We start from the raw sequence: 22,418 nt of genomic DNA on the forward strand, positions 1-22,418 counted from the left end.
TTGGTTCCTTAAAAGCTTCTGACCCTATTATCATCCCTTGCCTTCTTAAAGATACTCTGTTTGACCCCTTATAGAAAAAGAAAGCCTGGCTCTTCACCAGATCCTCCCTCTACAGCCTTGCTGGGTTTTTATCACAGCAGTTGTTCTGTGCCCTATATTTTTGCTAAATTTCTCCCCCAGTGTGGATTGTCACATGAGAATGTGATGTTCTTGTGTCCATGGCAATGTAGTGGTCCATAAGCATAGTAGTTCCTGTGCATAGTAGGTGCCCGATATGTGATGAATAAATACTTAATACTTGATTTGATCTGCATTGTAATCACCCAGGCCACATCAAAGTGAAGATCTTCTAATGGGGTCTGCTTGGTTGAAATCTTTATACCATGCCTTCCACATTTAACATAGATTTCAGTAATGTTTCATAGTTAGGTTAGTACCTGCACAACACACTTGATGTCAAAATGTGGGGCCACATTTTAAAGATTTTTCTTACAGGAATAATTACTCTATTGTTCTTTTGACCCTCAATTACCTTAACAAACCTTATACACATGAATGGAAGAAAGAATAGCCCCCTTTGAATACATGTTAAGTCTGTATCAATATGAAGTGCTTCCCACAGGGTTCTACTGAAGAATCAGACTTCCATCATAATGAAATTGCAAATTCATTTGTATAGTCTGCTTTTATGCTTGAAAGCTACTTTGTGATGTTTGGTCTGTAATTAAATGTATTGTGCAGGGTCACAAATATGCCTTGCTGACTAGATTATGTTGTCAGAATCTTTTAACTATTCAACGCTACACAAAGACAAATGGCCATCTTTCAGCAATAACATCTCAAAGCCAAAATTTGTTCCCAGATGTACAAAATCTTTTAACCGGTCTACCACTTTCTTTTGCCTAGCCAGTAGGCCCCTTGCCCACTCCTTCACCACTTTACCTATCTAAATTATGGATTTTAAATTACTGTGAAACACTTTGTCCTGATGGGAAAGATACGTTTAAGAAGTTTAATAATGTAACTCACCCAAACACATTTTCAGTTTAATTTATGAATTATTTTGCCTTCATGCTCATTCTGTGTATATATTTATGTAGGGTATTACCTACATTTTATGGTTACATTTCCCACTGCTAACATGACCACTAAGTCAATCATACTGCTTAGCTGAAATAAATACTTAAATGATTTCAAACATCTTCATGTGCGCTAAATATTTTCTAAGATTCTAGGTCACATCTGATGAAATACATTTTAAATTTTAAGGCTGTCTATTATTTTGTATAAAGAGAATGAATTGCCCACTTATATCTGAGGATGTACTTTTTACATTTAGGGACCATTATTGTGTCAGTAATCTTTATAGATTTCTTTCAATAGATTTTGATAATAAATATCCAAAATCCCCTTACAGCTGAATATACCAAAGGTTCTTTGTGGCTGTAATCATTGACTTTTGAGTACTACTAATGTTTTTAAGTCTGTTTTAAGTACTTATCATTAGTCTCAGAATCTTATTTACAACATAATCTGTATCCTCCCCATTTAAAGACAATAAATAGCAGGAGAATGGAAAGGGAAATGCTTGATCTTTAAGCCAGGTTATCACTGGGACTGCAGTCCTAAGTAGGTCGTGAGCTCCCATGCAAGTGCAAAATATATGAAAGCCTACCTACAGAACTGTGTTGTTATCAAACGGAACATGAATGAAGGGCCCAGACTGCCCAGCGATGATAAATATTCAAGGAACACTGTTTGGATTCCTCTCTTCCCAGTTTCACTCTGTTCATATCACATGTTACCTGTTCTGTTTGGCCTTAACCACATGCTCTGTGAGATGTTGAAATGAGCTAGAAGCCTTTCTGTACCTGCTGAGCTCTGCTCCTTGTTGCACAGCACCTACTGAATTAGTGAGAGCAGTCAGGACCTTGAATTGACATCTGAACAATACTCAGAGGGTGGATGTGCTGTTTTTCTTCATGAGAAATCAGCCCCCAGGGATTGGTACAACATTTTAGATCCAGATGGAGCCCTTAGAAGATTGTCTTCAACCCTGGCTCAGAGGCTTGAGTCCCAAGCTATGCTCTTATGCCACAGGAGAGCTTTAGTATATTAGTTGCCTAAGTAAGGGGACTCACTGCAGTTCTCCTTACCAAAACATTTCACACCCTAAACCATTTCTAGGAAGATAAAGCCATTTAATGTACTACTCTATATTCCTAAACATGTCATTTATGATTGCAAATTTTTGTTTTAGGTGCAAGGATGGTTTGAAAGGTTTCACCTTTTCTGCACTTAGGTAAGTAACATTCTATTTTTCTGTTGAGAGAGAGTACAAGTTAACTTAATCTTTTAAAAATATGAGTGTATGTAATTACAATAAAGATTTATTAAATTAATTGTTAATCTGACAGTAGTTTTCAAAGTCACAATAATATGTCTTTGCCTTTGTAGATAGTTTATTGAGTAATTTGTTAGACGGAGTTATGGGTGGGAATTATGGACTGTAAAGCACAGAAGGCCTAAGTGTTCCTAGAGTGTTTTGTTTTTACCTCCTCTCTTAGCATAGTAATTGGCCTATTGTATATATTATGTAAATATTAGTTATCAACATTATTGTATTTTATAGGCTCAATGAATTTTTATGATGTAGGCAATTATTTTTGCAACATTATGTAAGGTTTGTTTGTCATGCATTGAATGGAATGTTTTACTAAAATTTCTCACTGTACACACTACATCCAAACCCCACATTTTCCCAGTTTGCATCACTGCAAGTATTAGACAGAAAAGGTAGGGTGTGTCACGTTGCTGGGAGGTTTAAAGATTGTCTTATATGTTATTCTGAGGATCAGAGAAGCTTGCACATGGGTTGTTCTAGTGCAGTGCTCACACCCAGTGAATGTTCAGATTGCTGCCTCCCCATCTTTCAGAGGATGTACATTTGAGGAATAGCTTTAGATAAGGAAGAATGAAGAAGAGCACTGTTTGTAGAGGCAAATGACATGTCTATTGGGGAATATAAAAGTTTTCACTGGTAGAATCAGATTGTCAAAGGTTCAGGGTAGGGGAGAGACTGATTTAGACTTGGTAAGTGGGTAATAGAGAACTACTTAAAGGTGTCCAAGGTAGATGGTTGACCATGACTTTGAAAGGTAAATCCAGCAGAAGTGTTTGAGACAATGGATGACAGAGAGCTAGAGGTAGGAATACAAGATAAATCCTGGGGACTTGTGGGATAATGGGAAGATTGAAGAGGAAAAATTATGTATTAACTGGAAGAAAGTTAAAGATGGTGTTTTGTCTGCTACAGTCTGAAAGCTAAGTATGCAAAGGAGGTTGGCACTAACACGCAGATTGGATGGCATGCCAGGAAACTGATTTGGGATTAAAAAAACAAAACTTCCGTATACTTGTGTGAGTGTTTTTGGGTTTAGTGGTGGAGCACCTGCCTGAAATATTTGACACTCTGGGTGCAGTCACCAGGGGATGTAGGCAGAGAGGGTTAAGTGAAATCTGTGGTGATAAAACTGTGATAACTAGGTTTCTGAAGCCATGATGCACATAGCATTTTTACTGTATTTTTCATCAAGAGATAAATAAGAAAATAACTTTTTCACCTTTGTTCTTAAAAGATGATAAAGCATGTTTTTAAAACTGAAAGTTTATGACAAAACAAAAAGTTTTTTTTAGAGAAAATTATGCCCATTTTCCTAAGATTCCACAAATCCTTGGAAAATCTTGAGAAATTTCAGATATTTTGTATCTCTTCTTCCCACATACTTTGAATCAGAGCCTAGTTTGGAATATTTGCACTTAACTTTTTCTGTATTATAGGACAATATTCTAGAAAACAGTTTGTTGTTACAAGTACTCTTGTTAAAGGAAATTGTTAAGCATTACAAATTGCTGCATTGATATAACACATGTCTTTCTACTGAACAGGTTGGATTTCATTTTAGATTGCCTATAGTATATTCTGTTTTTATTGTCAAGTTTCATTGTTAAAAAAAATGGGTTAATGTATGTTGTCTTCAGAGGTTTCCTAAATTATTACCTGGCACGATTTTCTAATCTACATATTCCCATTGTTGCCTGTCTGATTTTTATTACAGACACATGCAATGAGTTTATAGCCTTTCAAAAACTACAACATTTACCATTAATTACAGAAGGGAGGGGACAGAAACATACTTGTGGTGTCCAAACTAGTAAGTATGACTTCCTGACAGTATTAAGCTCTCATGAGAAAAGGATATTCCATGCCTAATAGATTTGAGGATGCTGGCCACACATTTGATGAATGCAGATGGATGCAGTAGCCATCAGGCTGGGAGGAGGTGCTCATCTTCTGTAGATTATAATTACTCTATCATGACAACACATTGTTTTGTAGAGAAAAGTTTCCCTTGACCTATTGCAACCATTCATAAGCTGCCAAGCTTAGTGTCTCCTAGTTAGAGTCAAGCAAAAGCTTTAGAATATACAGATTTACTCTAATTCAGCACCCATGTTTTAAAGCATTCTGCCTGTAAGAGAGTACATAGGCTACAAAGATAACATTTAGTTTAGTTTATTTGGTTATGACTTACTGTGTCCCAAGATGCACACTATGTTGAGAATGCACTGATGAGTGAGTCAGCTACATCTCTGCCTTCAGAGTCTATAGAGAGGACAATATTAATTATAACTGTGCTGATATAACAAATGGGGGACCAGATTTTTCAGTGTACATTTCAGACAGTGCTAGCAGAGTTGCTTTTCAAGTTGTAGATTGGAAGAAAGACAGAGAATAAGACAGGGAAACTGAAAAGAATACTTAAAAAAAAAGTCCAGTGCTGTAAGAGAAAAAAAAAATACTGTACATTTCACTGATGACTTTTTTCCCCTATGAAAAGGAGAATGTTTGACAGTACAGAAGGAAGGAGGGTGGCTGTTTTGGTTGTGAGCCTAGCCTTTAACGGCTGAGCTATCTCTCTAGCCTAGGGTGGCTTTTTAAAAGGCAGAAAAAATATTTAGCAGACATGTAGGGAAGAATGATCCACAGAGAGGAGCAGCACTAAGGCATTGGCTTACCTGCAGGGGGATCATTCTCCCAGCCCACTGAAGTTAACAGCAGTCCAGTCACATGGTCACATGTTAAACTTGGAGTTTGCATTTAACTCATAAGCTGGTGAAGTTCTCTTAGGGTGAGAATATCAAGTTCAGATCTGCACTTTAGGAAACTTCCTCCTGAAATTTTATGGACAAATTGTCTCTCTGTGCAGATAGGAGTAAAAGGCACTGGAATAGCTAGAGGCAAGGGGGAAGGTCCATGGAAGAAGAGCCAGTGCAGGTGTTTAAAGGGGCATGGCTCAGTGATTGAGACATCAGTCTCCAGACAGACAGCTCTGTGTTAGTGGTTACTGACAACTTGACTTCTTTGCAGAGAGGTCACTCATGCTGCCTTATGGAGAAGTATGGTACCTGTAGTGTTACTATGGGATCAAATGATGTTCCATTCATAAAGTGCTTGTTAGCACTATGCCAGTCATGTTGTCTTAGTTAGGGTTTGCTATTTCTGTGAAGAGACATCATGACCATAGCAACTCTTATAAAGAAAAACATTTAATTGGGATGGCTTGCTTACAATTCAGAGGTTCAGTCCATTATCATCATTGTGGGACATGGCATTGTGCAGGCAGACAGTGCTGGAGAAGGAGCTGAGAGTTCTACATCTTGCATGCAACAAGTGGACTGAGTGTCACACTGAGTGAAGCTTCAGCAAAAGAGACCTCAAAGCCCACCCCCACAGTGACACCCTTCCTCCAACAAGGCCACAACTCCTAGTTGTGCCACACCCTTTAGGGGACCATTTTTTTTCAAGCCATCACACATGAAATAGATATTTAGAACACATGTGTTATTACCATATTCATTCATTCAATATTTTAAATCAATTTTTGCACTGTCATTTAATAGCAAAAATGGACAGAATTTCAAGGTCCTCACTCTTTAGCCAGGAATGCAGACTTCTGGAATGGTGCTGTATAGCATTGGGGGCTGGTAGAGCTGCAAGGCCACAGGTGAAGGGCCATTCACTCATTGAATACAGGTAGGGACAGCTTCTCTAAGGAGTAACCTGTACTAAAATCTCATCTGCAATAGTTCCTGAAATGTATTATAGAGACTATCTTTCTGGTTAAAGATAAGATAAGAGACTGTCTTATCTGGTTGCTTATACAGAATTGAATATGGATCTTAAACTCTCCAGACTCAACTGCAAGCAGTAATAGCACCCAGGGTTCTCAGTGGTCTTGTGGTGGCAGACAAGCTCTTTGTACACCCCATTTAATCAGTACCCAGGGCTCTCAGCAGCCCTTTGGTGGTAAACAAGCTCTTTGCACACCCCGTGTGCAAAGCTGCATGTTTTACCGAGCTCATCAGAACAGGCTGAGTCTGTGGTTGATGGGACTAGCATTTTGATTTTTTTTTTCCTAGTACTTAAAATTTCATATTCTGTTGGTCACAGATCTCAGTCCTAGAATTTTATTGCGGTATTGCTGACCCTCTGTTGAGTTGATATTTTAGATATAGATAGACTCTGAAAGTTCTGAAGGTGGGGTTGTCCTTATTAAAGTTCAGCTGTTCTTTGTAACATCAGTGACTTTTACAGTGGGGTTCAAAGCAGTGTGTGAAACTTGTGAGAAAGCTCACTTCTCCAGTATTAGCTAATGATGGGAACATTTTCAATTGCATGGTCTTGACAAACGGTCATCTCCAATATGTGTTTGATTTTTCCAAAGAAAAACAAGTGGACTGGAATAATACTATAATAATAAGGATTTAAGGATAAATAGGTATTTCTGGTTGATTTTATTTCTTTAGTTGCACCACTATATTTTGCTGTTTGTTTGTTTTTCTGAGATAGGGTTTCTCTGTGTAGCCCTGGCTGTCCTGGAACTCACTCTATAGACCAGGCTGGCCTTAGATCTGCCTGCCTCTGCCTCTGCCTCCTGGGATTAAAGGCAAATGCAGCTGCCATGGCTGCCACCAGGCTCAGTTAGCACTGTTTTACTGGGGACTTTTCCTAATGCCACTGCCTATCAGTAAAGATACAGATATAAGTGAGGGTACAGTGAAACCAGCAGATAGATCACTCATGGGTGGAAAGAATGATTTATTTGGGGGAAATTCATAGCTGCCATGGCTGTCTCCTGGGGTGTAGAGAGAATAGCAAAAGGCAGAGAAGCCTGGGGTGGGAAGGTAGTTTTAAAGGGAGCATGTAGATGACTGGAAGAGAGTTGGTATGCTAAAACAGCCTGGAAGTTTAGAATAGTGTGGGGAGGGGGTGGGAGGGGGTCTGTAGGCTACAAGAGCCAGGGCCTTTGATAAGTGCTAATAGGGAACAAGATGCCCCACTGGAGTGTAGGGAGAGATAAGGAAAGTAGTGGCTCTTCCTGACAGAAACAAGTATCTGAGGAATGCCCAGTGTAAGCTTTTGTTTATCCACTAGCAATCCCTGTGTTTATCTGGTCAGAGTTCAGCCTGAGCTGGGCCCTGGCTGTCATTCTGGGGGGTTGGGAGCCCACTTCAGACCTAATGGCCATGGGGTATGAACTTAGTTTTACTCTGAACGACACACTAATTCAATTGTAATTGTGATTGCCCTGTGGATCTAAACTGACCTGCTTCTCTTGACAAATCTTAAAGCATGCAATGCCTTAAAGAATGTCCTAAGTGCCTCATAGAATTCCTGTAGTGTATTGTAGTCGATCAGTTTGATTTAAAAATACCAGCATGTCAGTTCAGACTTTTAAAATCTTTTTAGACCATAATAGTATTTTATGTAAGTTGTGAAAGTAGTATTTTAAGTAAAGAACTCTTTAACTGTATTTGTATTGAAACAGTCTTTTTTTTTTTTTTTCCTACTGAAAAACATGAGAGGTGAAAATGACTGACACCATGCTCTCTCCTTCAGGTTTATTGTAGGGAAAGAAGAAATCCCCACCCATTCTTACTCACCAGAGACAGCATATGCGAAAGTGGAACAGAAGAGGGAGAAGCACAAGGGAAAGCCGAGGGGAAGGAATCTAATCTCTCTGGTTAGGACGCTTGTGGATTCCATGTGAGTGCTCTGCCCAGTGGTCCACACTCGGTCCCTGTCTCATACGGTCTCTGCAAATACTAAGACATGTTTTTCCTCTTCAGGTAAAGACGTTACTCTTTTGTTCCCAGCAAAAACTATACCTAGAGCTTATAAAAGGCAAGGGAATGTTCATCCTCCTTTCTCATTGGATGGAGTGTCATCACATGTCTTTAATATAGATTTTCATGGAACTGAAACCATTTTCTGTTCATTCTGGGCAGAGTTAAGGGAGGCCTGGGAAGGGAGGAGTCAGAACACATAGCTTGTGCTCCAAGGCTGTCACACTTCGGAGAATCGAGAATCCTTGCTGACAGAGTCAAGATGACACAGGAGTAAGGAGCAGACCTTAAGTAAAGGATATTTCCTAGCAGTTTGAATATGTAGGGTTCTGGGCTGAAATATTTACTTGTTTGTTATGCAGAAAAAGAAATCTGTACATTTTGAACATTCATTTTTATTTTAGCATAGACATTTACTAAAATAAGTCTATCTAATGGCTTAAAATTATGGCATTAGCCAATGAAATGGTCATGGCAGTGATATTTTAGAGAGAACAGAATGAGTAGACAACATTGAGAGAAATGGGATCATTTGTAGGAAGAAATTAGAAAGCCTTGGACTCTTAATTTGCCTCTGCCAGCTCTCTGACTTTGGATAAGTAGTTAAAATACCATTCTCCACGAAATTCTTGTCTAATACCCGGGGTTGACAATAAATGAAGTGGCACGTGCAGAATTGCCTGTTGGACTGTGTAGGCATAAATGATGGTCACATTTTTGCTGAATTCATTTTTTGTCTTCGTATTAGTCTACACTACACAGAGAAAATAGGAGCAAAGAAAGGAAATGCAGAGGGCAGGAACAGGTGTGTCAGTGAACTCATTAAGCTAATTCGAGAGTGGGTTTGGGTAACCTGAGTGAGGAAAAGAGAAGCTTCCCCTTAAGGGAAGTAAGTGAGAGAGTAATCAGAGAGGAACACGAACAGATGAAGGTGCATGGCTCCTGGGGTCAGTGATGATCCCAGTGAAACTGCTTACAGAATTATATAAAAGCAAAGCTAAAAGTATGAGAGTTGCTGTCTATGACACTGGGAGCCATTCTAAGTGACCAAGGAATCACATGACAGTACTGCTGATTTTGGTACTTAGTTGGTAAAATATGTCTGGTAGCAGAACTTGACCTGTTTTTGAAGAGTAATGGTTTGCACAAGACAGACTTCCCCCGTTCACCTCTGTTCAGGCTTCCAGCGTTAATCAATCAGCACTTCCACATGCCCAGATATGGCATGTCATTCCCATGACATAAGGGCTTAGTCAGAATGAGCTGGTGCCATGGCCTTTGACTAGGAGAGACTGCCTGTGTGATCCAGCTGCAGCACAGAAGTGGGGTTCTGAAAGGTTGGAGAGGTGCAGAGCCAGAACATTGGTCTGCAAGCTACAGTTATGCCCAGGGAAGAGTTTATGTGCTCCCACTGCAGCAACAGTTAACTTGCCTGGAAGAAGTTATAGTGACTGCTGACTTTGGAATTTGAGCCCTTCAAAGAAAATGAGAGCGATCAAGACGCATATTAGTTGACTTACATTTTTATGCTGAGGGTGAATGAGGGGTGGTAGAGTCAGTGTCCCACAAGAACAGTAGTCCTGGCAGAAATGTTTATATGAAACACCAGACTATAAGTGGTTTACAATTAAATCACAAATAACCTCTCAGTTCCCACATGATTCCTATTTCCATATTTATTTTAATAACTGAATTTTGAATTCTGACACTTTATCAGGTTTCATTTCCAGATGTTCCCTCTCAAATATAATTAAGTACAAATTCCTACACTGGAACACAGTCTCATTATGATTTTGTTCAAATACTGACTTCACGGATGATTTATAATCCTCATGCTCTGCAACAAGAAACTTAAAGCTCCCAAAATTTGGTGGTGTATATAGCAGTGTATACATATTTTTCTTATTCAGTCACAAATAATTGCCAGTATCGTCTTTCTGTTCACCAATTGGGTATTTTAACTGTGATCACCTGTTTTGTATAAGGTGTTAGTAACAACATAAAAATGACAGTCTCTTAACTTTGCTTCTTTATGTTGCAAAAAAAAATTCTTCTCCTTTATTGGTGAGGAAATTTTAAATATATTTGCAACATTTTCATGCACAATGTACTCACATGCATGCACAGGCACTCCCAAGTGATGCATATGTATGCACACATACTTTAATTATAATTAAATTAGTGTTGCTTTTCTGGTCTGATTTCAGATGTAAGCATGGACCAAGGCACAGATGCTGCAAGCATTATGAAGACAACTGCATCTCCTACTGCATTAAAGTGAGTCTCTAAACGTGTCCACCTGCTGTCTGTCAACAATGGGGGCTTTATATCCAAGTAACTAATCTGTAGTAATGTCTAAGTAAATAGAAAGTTCACATTAATTCTGCTGCAATTTAATTTGTATTTGACTCCAAGTCTATTCCTGATACTATCTTGTTGAATAGTGTGTGCCTCTATAGATCAGCATTAAGGGAGTTAACTATGCCCACTCGCACAAATTCCCTATTCTCTAGGGTACTTGGCTAGTAGTGCAAAACTACACTTCCTGCCTTTCTGTCTCCTCTCTCATCACCAGCCCTGGAAAGAATATCTGGGGCAGGTGGCACCATCTGCTGTAAGTACCACAGTTTTGAATGGTGTTCACAATTCCAATCCTTTTTAAAAGTCACTTATTTCTTACAAAGTCTGGATTTGGGGCTCAGTTGATCAGAGCCAAGTTATACAGACCTCAGATGAAGGACCCTCCATGTGGTTATGTGTTGTTTTTCACCTAATATGGTCCCTTAAGCAACTGCTGTCCTAATCAGCAATCTCAACTCCACATTTGCCAGCTGCAAGGGTCTTAGCTGGTGGGAATCCTGTTTCCTCACACATTGGTTCTCTCAAAGCCACTAAGGGAAACTTTATCTAGATCTCTACCCCTCTGTAGAACTTGGGATTCAGAGGTTGAGATGAATTTTGCTCACTCGGAGAGGCAGAATAGCAAGTAGCTAACCTTCTCTCCTTGCTCTTGTCTCCAGAAAGACCCAAGATTCCTTCCACCCCTCACCCCCAGCCCACTTAAGAACACTCTCCACACATGGTTCCTCCCTCTGCCACTTCCTGTCAACTAGTTGCCAACTCAGCCTCCTGACCACAGGTTAATTTTATTTAATCAAACAGACATAACATGTTTTTGCATTGTAAACAAAAGCAGTAGGAAGAAATGTAATACACATAAAAATAATATTCCATAGCAGTGATGTAGAACTTAGATACTGTCCTCATCAGTGTACTTAAGTGGAGTGCCAAGACTCAGTGTTGACACTTGCCCAACTCTACACTCATCTCAGAACCCTCAGAGCCAGGTCTGGGACTAATACATTAGAATCCATTTTCCTTGTGCATTGTCCAGATTAGATTTCCTGCCTTGCTTTCAAAGTGGCAACAACAAATAAACCACAATCTATTGGCTGGTAAAGAGAGAGAATTCTTCCTAACAACTCAAGGGGGGAATTCATGCAGTGTGTGGGAGGTAATACTGAACATTTTCTGAAGAAAAAAAAGAGTGAGAATTGCCAAGTAGTCAAAAACCTAGTGGTTCTTTGAAACACATTCTAAGACTTTAGCAGCTTATGAAATGAATGTTACATCCATGAATGTAAAACTATTTGGAGACATGTGGGAGAGGAATTTACACTATGAAAATATTTGGAAGTCTCTTTGCTTGTTTTTGAGAGTGTCTTGGTACTCAGTATATATACTAAGCTGGCTTTGAGCTCACAGAGATCTGCCTGCCTCTGCCTCTGTTTCCTGAGTGCTGGGATTAAAGGCTCAGTTTGGTTCACTGAAGACCAACCATTCCTTGTTTTAGCTTCATGTAGTAGATTATAGAAATAAAGATCTAGATGGAGTTCCTATTTTCTAGGAATCTCCTTTATCTGGGTTATATAAAAAGTATGATATCAGAGCCACAAACAAATAATGAAATTATCTTCCATTAAAAAAAATCCATATTTATACTGATGATCACACAGTTTCCTATTAAATTTCCCAAGGAGTTAGTTTTGTTTACTATTTGGTGGGGGTAGGGGTGGTGGGATTTCCATTCTTATGTTTCTAAAACTCCTTGTGGTTATTGTCAACAAAATGTCAAGAGTTGGAATTTTGTCTAGGGCTTCATCAGAATGTTCAGCGTGGGTTACTTGATCCAGTGCTGTCTCCGGATCCCCTCTGCATTTAGGCATTTGTTCACAGAACCATCCCGGCTACTCTCACTCTTCTACAACAAAGAAAACTTCCAGTTGGGGGCTTTTCTTGGATCCTTTGTTAGTATATATAAGGTAAGATTATCAAAAAAGAAAGAAAATGGGGAAAAAAATAACTGGGCTGGAGAGATTGGGTTTCTCACAGCCAAATGGTGGCTCACAATCATCTGTAACTCTATTTCCAGAAGATTTTGTGCCTGCTTCTGGCCTTCATGGGCACCAGACACACATTAACACATACACACACACACACACACACACACACACACAGGAAAAAGTCATATACATAAAATAAAAGTAATGAATAAATCATATTTTAAAAAGAGAAATAAGTGGAATGGCTATTATTAGAATAAGTTGTGCCTTAATTCAGCTATTGTTTTATTTGGTGGTACTTTCTGGGGTATTCATATATATTTTAGCATCACCAAGTATAAACAATATATTATGAGCTCAGGTTAAGCTTGTTTAGAATGCTACTGAATATGCTTGAATTTATACACATATTGTATTTATATATTCTTTCAGAGGTTTGTTTTCGTTTTTTTTCTTTCTTTTTTTGGTTTTTTGGGACAGGGTTTCTCTCTGTGGCTTTGGAGCCTATCCTGGCACTCACTCTAGAGACCAGGCTGGCTTCGAACTCACAGAGATCCGCTTGCCTCTGCCTCCTGAGTGCGGGGATTAAAGGCGTGTGCCACCAACGCCCGGCTTAGAGATTTGTTTTCTTTAGTTTTCAATACATAGGCATTCTAAGAAAATGCATATTTCCTAAGTAAAATATAATAATAGTCTGTGCAATTTTAAAAGTAATTTTAAACACTTAATTTAAAACATTTAAATCATTTTAAACATTTACTGCCTGGCTGCTCACTTTGAAATACATCTGACCTTGCTAGAGGTGACAGGACTTGGTCAAAACTATAGTTGTCTTCTCTTATAATGCATGAGTCATGCTGTAACATTGTGAAATGATCAGTGGGTTACTCTTTTGTCCGCTGACACTTTCTGTCATGTCGTCTAAAGCAGCGAGTCCTCATCAGTCGCATTTTGTGTATGCCTATAAATGTCTCCTTATGTTGACAAGCCCACAGCAACATGTGAGAGCATCCTTGATGGAATGTTGCAGTGTTGACTAATGGCCTTCTGTGTAGTGGAGACCACTGATGTGTTACCCAGAACACTGAAGTGTCTCACTATCTAAATTTTAGTTTGTGAATTTCAATTCTGATTCTACTGGACAAATTGTTGATTTATGTTGACTTAGGAATATGTTTCTAAGTTTTGAATTTCATCTTTGTATCTTCATTTTAAAAGTTGGGTTTCTTCAAGACTATATTGGTTCCCTCCCCCATTGAGATAAGATCTTACTCTATATTATATCTATAATGTGAAAATATTACACTGTACATTGAATCCCTTTGTAGCCCTTGTGCTGTGTATTGATCTTTACAATGCTGAAACTCCACAGTACATTGTTAATATTTTTGTTTTACAGTCAACTTGTTCTTTAAAAAGCCAGACAGTAAATATTATTTTAGGCTTTGAACCATGTGATCTCCGTCACAACCACTCAGCTCTGTTTAGGTGATGAGAAAGCAGGCAAGGTGTCCACAAAAGAGCATGGTGTGTTCCAGTTAACTTAACACATCATAGTTAGAATTTCATAGAATTTTTACATCATAAAATACTATTATACTTTTATTTTTATCTATGTAAAACTATTTAAAAGCAAAAACAAAAAAAAATCTTAAAAGCTGGTATGATAGCACCTGCCTCTAGTTGCAGCATCTCTAGAGGCTGAGGTAGGAAGATTGATTGAACCTAGACATTCTAGAAAACTCTGGCAACAGAGCCAGGCCTGCTGCAAAAAATCCCAAACCAAAACAAAACAAAACAACAACAAAAAATGGAACCCAAACAAAGGAACAGACAAAAGCCAGGGTTACCTCCTAGTCATAGGAAGCCACATGGCAGGTCATTTTCAGTTAAAAGGCCCATAATTTTGTTGAATATTGCTTTGGCTGACTGCAGATAAGGGAAATATGTCTTCTAAGTTTACCCCTTTTCTCATTGTTTTCATCACTCTTCATTCCTTTTTATAGATCTGAGCTTTTGTCTAGTGTCACCTTTCTGGCTGAGGAATGACCTTTCTCATAGTCAGTGTCTGCTGCAAGTGAATTTTCTGTTTCATTGCTACTTCTGAGAGCTGGTGACTGTGGTCCAGCAAACTGGCTTAACAGATGTGTAATTTATCCAGGTCCTTTGCTTCCTTATTATGGAAATGACTGTTTCCTCCAGGTCCTGTTTTTAGGAGGTGCATTCATAGGCAGGCTTTTGAAAAGTGTTGCAACAGTGTGACATATGATCTTAGTAAGTGTATGCCGGGCTGTAAGTGCACTTCCCAATCATGGGTCCAGCTTGTTTCACACAGGATCCGGTTGTTGAGAGAATCACTCAGAGCAGTTTTTGTTCTCATGCAATTTTCCCCTCAGAAATAATGTAACCAAGATGATGGTGTTTTCTCCTTAATACAGGGGATGAGTTGTTTCCTCCGCTGGATCAGGAACCTGGACGACGAGCTGCATGCTATTGTGGCTGGTAAGTCAGTAATCAAAAGGAGGTCCATTGCCATAGCAGATGATGATGGGATGGAGTGAAAGCCTTCAAAGTCGTTCAGTTTCTGTTTCTTCCTGCATTGTGATCAAATTCTTGTGAAGATGCCCACTAGTGTGTGTGAAGCTAAATGGGTTGAGGCACACTTGGTGTCTGGTATTTGAGTTGGTAGTGTAATAACTTGAGTTGTCATCATTGCCAGAAATCTTAGAGGATGTCTCATAAGACTGATTATAAAGTTGTTAACAGGCAATCCAGTGAGAGTTCTTTAAAAATCTGGTTTTGCCACTGGAAAATGACATATTTAAACTGTTAAAAGGCACTCAATTATCGTATAAAAATAAAAATGGAAGATCGTTTTCTAGGATGCAATGTATGTACTACAAGTTGGCTACGTGTCCAGGATTCCAGCCCCTTAGTTTTCCACTTGCACAATGAAGGTGATGCTGTGGACAGTAATAATGTGGCCACACTGAAAATAGCCTTAACTGTTAGGAAAATAGATTGGAGAGTATTCTCCTTTTTTGTTAATTTTTTATTTGAATTAGAAACAAGATTGTTTTACATGACAATTCCAGTTCCCTTGTCCCTCCCGTCCTCTCTCACCACCCTCCCCCAACTATCACCTATCCTTTCTGCTCCCCCTGGATGGTGAGGCCTTCCATAGGGTGTCATCAGAGTCTATCATATACTTTGGGATAGGGCCTAGGCCCACCCACGTGTGTCTTGGCTCAGGGAGTATTCCTCTATGTGGAATGGGCTCCCAAAGTCCACACCTGTGCTAGGGGATAAGTACCGAACAACTTCAGGAGGTCCCGTAGATTTCCGAGGTTTCCTCACTGAAACCCATGTTCCTGGGGTCTGGATCACCTTCCTGCTGGTATCCAGCTATCAGTCTGGGGAGCAAGAGTTCCCTGATGTTCAGGTCAGCTGTTTCTGTGGGTTTCACCAGCCTGGTCTGGACACCTTTGCTCTTTTCTCGTCCTTCTTTGCATCTGGATTTCAGTTCAATTCAGTGATTAGTTGTGAGTGTCTGCTTCTACTTCCACCAGCTGCTAGATGAGGGCTATCAGGTGGCATATATGTCAGTCATCAATGTCATTATCAGGGGAGGGCATTTAAGGTAGCCTCTCTCTGTTGCTTAGATTGTTAGCTGGTGTCATTTGTAGATCTCCAGACATTTCCTTAGTGGCTGATTTCTCTGTAAACCTAAAATGTCTCCCTCTATTGTGGTATCTCCTTTCTTGTTACCTTCTATTCTTCCCCTGACTCAACCTTTCTGCTCCCTCATGTCCTCTGCATCCCTCCTCTTCTCCCCTTCTTACACTATAGCTCTTTAAGTTAGGGCTTCTTATACACTGTTCTCAACTCTGGAGGTTATTGTTTTTAACTTAAAAATATGGATTAATAATGTCTCACTCCATTTTAGTGTTATTGGATGTGTATGTCCTTGTGTTTTGTCCAGCTAGAGGCAGTGCTAAAAGCATATTTTTTCCAGTTTAAGTGAATTAGCGTTTCTGATGATTTAACCACAAAGAAATAATCTGCAATCTGATCATTTTTTCTTGTCGTTTCAGGGTTTTTGGCAGGTGTGTCAATGATGTTTTACAAGAGCACAACCATTTCCATGTACTTAGCTTCCAAACTGGTGGAGGTAAGCACAGATGCTATGCATAAGTTCCCAAGGATACAAAGCTTTTGTCGCTGCATGGAACTGCTTCAGTTGCAAAAATAAACTGCTACCAAAGCAGGCTCTGATTCCAGCCAAGCATTGATAGTCAGTTCCCCATTATGTTCACTTTCCTTTGTGTGTCTGTGATATATTCACACAACACACATGATGAAAGCATAGTGTGATCAGTCCTCAGAACCCACCATGCACTTCAGCGCTTACCAACATCTCAACAGTGTCTTCTCATTGCTACTCTGCTCACCTACACAAACTCAGAATAAACACTTTTAAAAAGAAAATCAATAGGACTGCCAAAGTATGGCCACAATACCATTTTATGCATTTAAAAAGCCTATTGATTCCATAAAAGCATCATCTGACTGATTGGTTTTCATCTTCCCTGAGAATCCTGTGTGTTTGTGCAGTCCTCTGTTTGGGCCATGCAAAGACTTTTTAAATCTATGTAGTTACCCCCCTTTTTCTCCTCCTCCTACTCCATTGGGTGTTCTCTCCCTCTCCTTCTTCCTTTCTTCTTTCCTTCTTCGATGTTCAACTCCTGTCTTCCCTGTAAACTGTTAACTAGATCCAAAATCTTATGTTTAAGCCTTATTTTTTCTGGAGCGGGTAGGGAAGCAGAAAAGTTTCCCAATGCTGTGTGAATACCCTGTTGTATCGTGTTCAGAGCCACAGAAGTGTCTGGTTGTCTTTTTGTTAGGCTCTAGTGTTGATACAAAGCCAACTTGAGGATCCTCGGTAGACTTCCGGCTCAGATTTGAGCAGCAGTCAATGCTCATCAGTCAGATTCACTAGTTCATTGAGTTGCAGAATGGTATGGAGGCGCAAGCCGGTAGGTACCCTTGGAGGTGGAGGTAGGAGGTCAGAAGTTCAAAGCCATCCTTGACTATAAAGCAAGTTTGAAGCCAGCCTGAGCTACATGAGACTCAGTATTAAAAAAAAAATTACAGAATGGAAGCCCCTGAATTGGCTTGGGCTTCTATTTTAAGAAAAACAGAGCCTGGCTGTTCTGTAGAGTGTTTTAGAAGGCATGGAGGGCAGTTGGGAGATCATCATGCCTTGCAGGACCTTGGAGGATTGTGCAAACTGGTAACAGTAAAAGGGGAAAGAAGTGTGCATATTCCATGTGTTTAGGAACAGAGTTGGCCAGTATTGCTAGTGGAAAAGAAGAGTAGGAAATAAAATACAGCCTCTAAGTAGCAAATACATCCTTTGACATAGGATGAAACTAAGACTGAGATGTCAGCAAACAAACCGTGTGATGCCTCTCTGTTCTCGTCTCATCAGTTTATAGATGATCCTGGCAAAACCAACTGGCCCGTGAAAAGTGCTGATGAGGACATTTTAATGAAAATTAAAAGTGTTAAGCTCCCGACGTGCTTTGTGACATGAATTAAAATCGTGTACTGGTAACCGTTTTCTGTGGTTGAAGTTTCTGTTTGTTAACGTGCTGCACTACCCTGTAGTGAATTGACAGAAAATTCCACTACATTGTCAGCTTTCCATCGCTGTAGAAATATGTGAGGTAGATGACCTTTAAAGAGGGAAAGGCTATTCTGGCTCATGGTTTGTAGGTTTCAGTCCATTCTAACCAGCTGTTGCTTTGGCTGTAGTAGACAGCACATCATGTGGGGAGCAGGCAGAGTGCAGCTCTTTGCATCACAGAGGAGAATGAACTCAAGGGGGCGAAAGAAGTATCCTAATGTCCTCTTCTAGAGAACCCTTCTAGTGACCAGAGGTCTCCACACAGAGCCCCACTGTTAATGATTCCGCCTCCTCCCAGCAACAGCATTATGGAGACAACCTTTTAACATTTGGAGCTTTGAGTGACATTTTAGATCCAAACTTTAGCATGTATAAATTTTTTCCTGCAGGGCGTTGGTGGTGCACACCTTTAATCCTAGCACTCAAGAGGCAGAGGCAGATGGATCGCTGTGAGTTCGAGGCCAGCCTGGTCTCCAGAGCGAGTGCCAGGATAGGCTCCAAAGCTACACAGAGAAACCCTGTCTGGAAAAAAAAACCAAAAAAATTTTTTTTCCTGCACCCTATGAATAAAATGTGTTTTGTGTTCCCGTTACTGCAGGAAGAGCTACAAGCATAGGATGCAATAGAGCTCATGCCCTTCACTGACTTAGAATGTGGTTCAGTAGTTATGTTTAGTGTTGGCGCAAGTATTCAATAGATTGAGATAACTTCCCCTTAACATCTCTGTGATGCTGTTCACATATATATTATACTTTCTTCAACATGAATATATCTGACTTATAATAAATACCCTTTCATGTTATTTTGGAAATAATGACTAATATGTGATTGTTCATCATGTTTTCTAAATAAGTTGTAACTTCATAGGTACCCTACAGTTTTTCTATTTTCCAATTGTTGATATGTATTCCTGTCTCATATTTCTGTCTCAATATTTCTAATTGGTTCACATTTATCCTGTCATTTCTTCTGTTGCTTTTTCTCTTTGAGTGTGGTAGCAGTTATGTATCTTATTTTTTTAATGCCAAAGCTGTTGGGATTAAATTTTAACAAGGTAAATTATATAGCAAATCTGGTGGTTGCTGAAGACCACAGGAAGATGAGGGGGTTGTGGGTGTCATTTGCTAATAACTTCTTTGTGTTCCTTCATGAACTTCCCAAACCTTCCTTAACCCCCCATCCGCTGTGAACTCCGTCCAGTCTCGGTTAGCTTCCTTTCCTTTCCACTTCCTTGCTAGGTTTCCCTTAGCTTTATGTGTGCCATAAATCCATTGCCATGAATTCCCCTGTTCTGAATGTGTAGCCACTTTGTGTTTTCTGTCTCTTCTCTCTCTCTCTCTCTCTCTCTCTCTCTCTCTCTCTCTCTCTCTCTCTCTCTATCTCTTTCTCTCTCTGTCTGTGTATGTGTGTGTGTCATTTTCATGCATTTTCATGCCTACTTGTTACTCCTGCATTTTCCCTCTAATTTGGCTGTTGGTCTTGCACATGATAGAAGGAGTGCTATTTAAAAGTGCCCTCAGCATTCTGACTAATGCCATCCCATGACAAGCTCTTGTAGTCACTGAGAACTGAGCATTAGGGAACTTTGATAGCAACTTGTGGCACTAAAGTTTTGCCTTTTGAATTCCATAGTGAAAATTTGGTTCAATTTTTTAAAATTTATTTTCCTAGTAATTAATTTTATTGTATCATAAATGGATTGATCTATGACAATTTTAAGTTAAAGAAAAATGTGATAGTTTAAGAAACATTACAAGTGAATCTTTAAAAAAAATCTTCTCGGTCATATTTCCTTTAGTCCCTGTGAGAGCTGAATAATACATGACTTACATATATGTATCTATCACATGTTATACCTCTCTCAGTAGAGTGCAGAAATGTTATCTTCTAGGCTTATATTTTGCTCATTTATAAATAAATCCCTTGCTCCTAACACTCTGCCCATCATATAGTTCAAGCCTAATAAATGAAGGGAGCACGTAAGCATTTACAAAAGCATCCAATAATAAGTGGTATTTTAATGCCACAGATATAAAGTACTATTCAGTTCCACACACAAGATCAGTGCCGCTGGAAGCTGAAGTTATGAAGGACAGAGAAGGCTAACAGAGCACTGTCTGGAAGATGTGCATGATCTGAGCTCTTAGAGGGAAGAGAAGGACTCAGAAAGGCAGAAAATGCACTTGGGGAACTCACCATTCAGTTCTGTCTTAATGCTGCTTCATTTTAAAACATAATATAAACTCTTGCATTCTTCTTGATTTGCAGACAATGTATTTTAAGGGCATCGAAGCCGGAAAGGTTCCCTATTTTCCTCAAGCAGATACTATCATCTATTCCATCTCTACAGCAATTTGCTTCCATGCAGTAAGTACAGCTTTTGAGAGGACAAAAGAAGTTTCTATTTCTGATTTTCATTGAGCTGGTGGGGAAATGCAGCCTAGGAACTGCCTTGATTGTCATGTTTACTTCTTGTTGGTTTGTTTTCTAGTAGAAGAACTTGCATGTCTCAAAGCACCGGACATGTTAATGGGTCAGGCCCTGCTTAAAGAACAGACCAATATTAATTTCTAAGTAGAATACATGGATGGGTGAATTCATAGCCCTGTGTTGTAGGTAGAACAGCCTGATGTAATTATCCTTCCTGGAGAAAAAAGTGCCTCAAGTATGAATATACTCAGGTGCCTTCCTAGACACTCCGTGATATTCCTGGGGAATGAGAAGAATGAGCCAGCTTGTGTCATCACTCTTTTGTTGCTGTATTAATGGCCATGGCGGAGTTGTGTGTGTGTAAGGGGGAGGGGCCTTGTGCTTGCTCTTTCCCACAGGGGTGCTGTCAGATTGAAACCCAGTAACATCAATTGTCACTCCTGCTTCCTGGTAACGATGCTATTCACTAATTATCATGTCAAAAGCAACATGTCTACTGGAAAGCATATTACAAAGATTCCTATAGTGACTTTATCATTAAAGCATGTTTTTGTTACTCTCATCATTGAAACTTTTAAAATGCAACCAATATAGAAGTAAGAATTTCTTTATTGCCTGAGACTGCAGTATTTTGTATTTACTGAACTAAATCTCCAATTGATTAATCTTAGGCCGTTATGGAAGTTCAGAACTTGCGACCATCTTACTGGAAGTTCCTTTTAAGGCTCACCAAGGGCAAGTAAGTGACCAAGATATTTTCAGTGCTTATAAATAATGCATAGTTTTTATAAAGAAATTATAAATGTCTTTGTCCCCCGAGAGAATATTCTTTCATTGGTAAATTGGTTATTTATATGTAAGCCAAATTTGACCAACTTAATAAGAAATACATCAGAATTCCTTTGAGTGAAAATTAAATATTTGGGTTTTTTTCTTAGAATAGTTTGGATATTCTAAATGATCTAGGTTAGTGTGCTCTCTTGGTAACTGCTAGTTTGTTACTCATTAGATAATCAGCACTTAATCTTATCTATCTGTGAATCTTTAAACTCTTTTCTATTTAAAATATTAAACAAGTTCAAACTAGGAATGTAGCTACACACACACACACACACACACACACACACACACACACACACACACACACACACACACAAGTATAACCATTTAAAGAACTCATCTCTACAGAATCAGCTGGTTTTAATTTTGGGAAAATTCCCGGTTTCTGTTGCCTCATAATGTGTTAATTTTCCTTTTCTCTGCTGTTCCTATCTTTTTCCAGTCCCCAACCTTTTAATCTTAACTTGAGTTGTTTTGTTGTTTTGGAGAGAGTTTTACCTAATAGAAAAAAAAATAGACTGACGGAGTTGGACTTCAGCTATGGCACCTTCACCTCTTTTACTGGGAGACATGTATTTACTCTCACAATTTGATATTATTTTGTTCTCTCTTTTTTCTCTCCATTTTTTATTTAAATTAGAAACAAGATTATTTTACATGTCAATCCTAGTTTCCTCTGCCTCCCCTCCTCCCTTGCCCCCCCCAACTAACACCCTACCTATCCCATACCCTTTCTGCTCCCCAGGGAGTGTGAGGCCTTCCATAGGGGGTCTTCAGAGTCTGTCATATCCTTTGGGATAGGGCCTAGGCCCACCCCCTTGTGTCTAGGCTCAGGGAGTATCCCTCTATGTGGAATGGGCTACCAAAGTCCACACCTATGCTAGGGATAAGTACTGATCTACTACCAGAGGCCCCATAGATTTCTG

The 22,418-nt window shown here is 39.4% G+C and overlaps 1 protein-coding gene across 2 annotated transcripts in view; it reads left to right on the top strand.

Moving 5' to 3' along the window:
- The window catches only part of Tmem135 (transmembrane protein 135), a 188,202-nt gene that overhangs the window by 161,672 nt on the left and 4,112 nt on the right, over nucleotides 1-22,418 (top strand). For both annotated transcript variants that reach the window (XM_027407594.2, XM_035442406.1), the window contains 8 exons: nucleotides 2,261-2,302; nucleotides 7,964-8,110; nucleotides 10,398-10,467; nucleotides 12,345-12,512; nucleotides 14,972-15,035; nucleotides 16,628-16,704; nucleotides 20,491-20,589; nucleotides 21,324-21,391. In XM_027407594.2, the coding sequence (XP_027263395.1) occupies nucleotides 2,261-2,302; nucleotides 7,964-8,110; nucleotides 10,398-10,467; nucleotides 12,345-12,512; nucleotides 14,972-15,035; nucleotides 16,628-16,704; nucleotides 20,491-20,589; nucleotides 21,324-21,391 (735 nt within the window). The remainder of the gene's footprint in view (nucleotides 1-2,260; nucleotides 2,303-7,963; nucleotides 8,111-10,397; nucleotides 10,468-12,344; nucleotides 12,513-14,971; nucleotides 15,036-16,627; nucleotides 16,705-20,490; nucleotides 20,590-21,323; nucleotides 21,392-22,418) is intronic.

The sequence above is a fragment of the Cricetulus griseus genome, chromosome 3, assembly GCF_003668045.3.
Source record: "Cricetulus griseus strain 17A/GY chromosome 3, alternate assembly CriGri-PICRH-1.0, whole genome shotgun sequence".
Taxonomy (NCBI): Eukaryota; Metazoa; Chordata; class Mammalia; order Rodentia; family Cricetidae; genus Cricetulus; species Cricetulus griseus.